Source organism: Augochlora pura, unplaced genomic scaffold, assembly GCF_028453695.1.
Source record: "Augochlora pura isolate Apur16 unplaced genomic scaffold, APUR_v2.2.1 APUR_unplaced_5978, whole genome shotgun sequence".
NCBI lineage: Eukaryota > Metazoa > Arthropoda > Insecta > Hymenoptera > Halictidae > Augochlora > Augochlora pura.
This window is the reverse complement of record NW_027586500.1, coordinates 1-1,445: the sequence shown is the minus strand read 5'-3', so window position 1 is coordinate 1,445 and position 1,445 is coordinate 1. Positions and strand designations below refer to the sequence as shown.

The window sequence follows — 1,445 nt, the reverse complement described above, 5'->3', positions numbered from 1 at the left end:
CCTGGGCCACTCCTGCGGAGACGGACCTCCTCCGCCTTCCCTCGATCGTGTCGTACAGGAGGACACGGTCGTCGAAGTAATCCTCCACTAAGCGGAGGAGGTAGTCAGGCACGTGGAAGGTGTTCTCCAGGGCCGCGAGTATCTCCGCCCAGCTCGCCGAATTGAAGGCGTTTCTCACGTCCAGCGTGGCCACGAGGACGACGCGCCAGTTGTGGCGATTGCCTATCTCGGCACTCTCCGCCGCCCGCAGGACCATCCGGAGGGCGTCGACGGTGGACCTTCCGCGCCTAAAACCGTACTGCCGATCCGACAGATCCCCCACTGCCCTGTACGCCGTCAGCAGCCGGGGTCTGATCATCTTTTCTAGCAGCTTTCCGGCCGTGTCCACCATACAGATAGGTCTGTACGCCGACGGACCCGAAAGCTGCCCCTTTCCCTTGTTGATCAGGGCCAGGCGTTGGATCTTCCATCGGACCGGCCACACTCCGGAGCCCAAACAGGCGTTAAGCATGTTCAGCATCGGCCGCGGGAATAGCCGGACTGCCAGCTTCACGACCTCTGCTGGGATTCCATCAGGGCCCGGAGCCTTCCTGTTGTGGAAGGAGCGGGCTGCCTCGGTCAGTTCACGCTCGGTGAAAGGAGGAATATCCTCCGCCAACAGTTCCACTGACCGTCGCGCCCTCGCCTGGTCTACCGGGAAGAGGGCGTCCACGACCGCCGACGCCTCGTCCGCTGGTAGGATCGCAGGGCCATTCTGGGCACCGATCTTGCGGCGTACGATCTTATATCCCAGACCCCACGGATCCCGATTAACCTCTTCGCGGAGGCTCTGCCAGCAGCGCCGCTGGCTGATCCTAATTTTATGTCGCAACTCCCGACGCTTGGCCCTGTAGGTTTGCCACAGGGTTTCCCCGTCGGGAGTGCGTCCGGCGCGTTGGGCATTCCGCCGCAGACGCAGGCAGTACCGTCGTAGGTCGGGAATGTCGCTTGACCACCAGTCTCCTCAAACTGAGTGGCTTCCCTCGGCTCATCAACGCCTCTCACGCCCCATGGATGGCGCTAATTGTTCTGTGAACGAGCTGCTCCACCGATAACCGGGTACGAGGTCCCTCTGTAGGCCGCGGGATGTTATCCAACCCAGATTGGAGGGCCTCTTGGAACTTGATGGAGAGTCTTCATGTTCCATCCTCTAGAGGAGGGTGGGACTTGACTCCGCCGCTGTTTTCCAGCTATCCGGAAAGCCACATACTGGTGGTCGCTCCCCGTATAGTCCTCGATGACTTTCCAGTCATCTATACGGGGGGCCACATCCTCGGAAGCCATCGTGACGTCCACGATGGTCTCCCTATAGCCGAACCGCCGAAAGGTCGTGGACGACCCTCTGTTGTGGACCACCACGTTCAGGCGAGCCGCCATCTCGACGATGTACCTTCCCCTGGTGTCCG

The 1,445-nt window shown here is 61.2% G+C and overlaps 1 protein-coding gene across 1 annotated transcript; it reads right to left on the bottom strand.

Moving 5' to 3' along the window:
* Positions 1-26: 26 nt before the first annotated feature.
* Positions 27-1,416, bottom strand: LOC144477990 (uncharacterized; the record flags this gene model as incomplete). The annotated part of the gene is made up of 3 exons (XM_078195718.1): positions 1,138-1,416; positions 796-1,059; positions 27-754 (listed from the first exon to the last, which is right to left on the bottom strand). Coding segments are annotated over exons 1-3 (1,271 nt in total), but the record flags the coding sequence as incomplete, so codon positions are not given.
* Between the last annotated feature and the right edge of the window lie 29 nt (positions 1,417-1,445).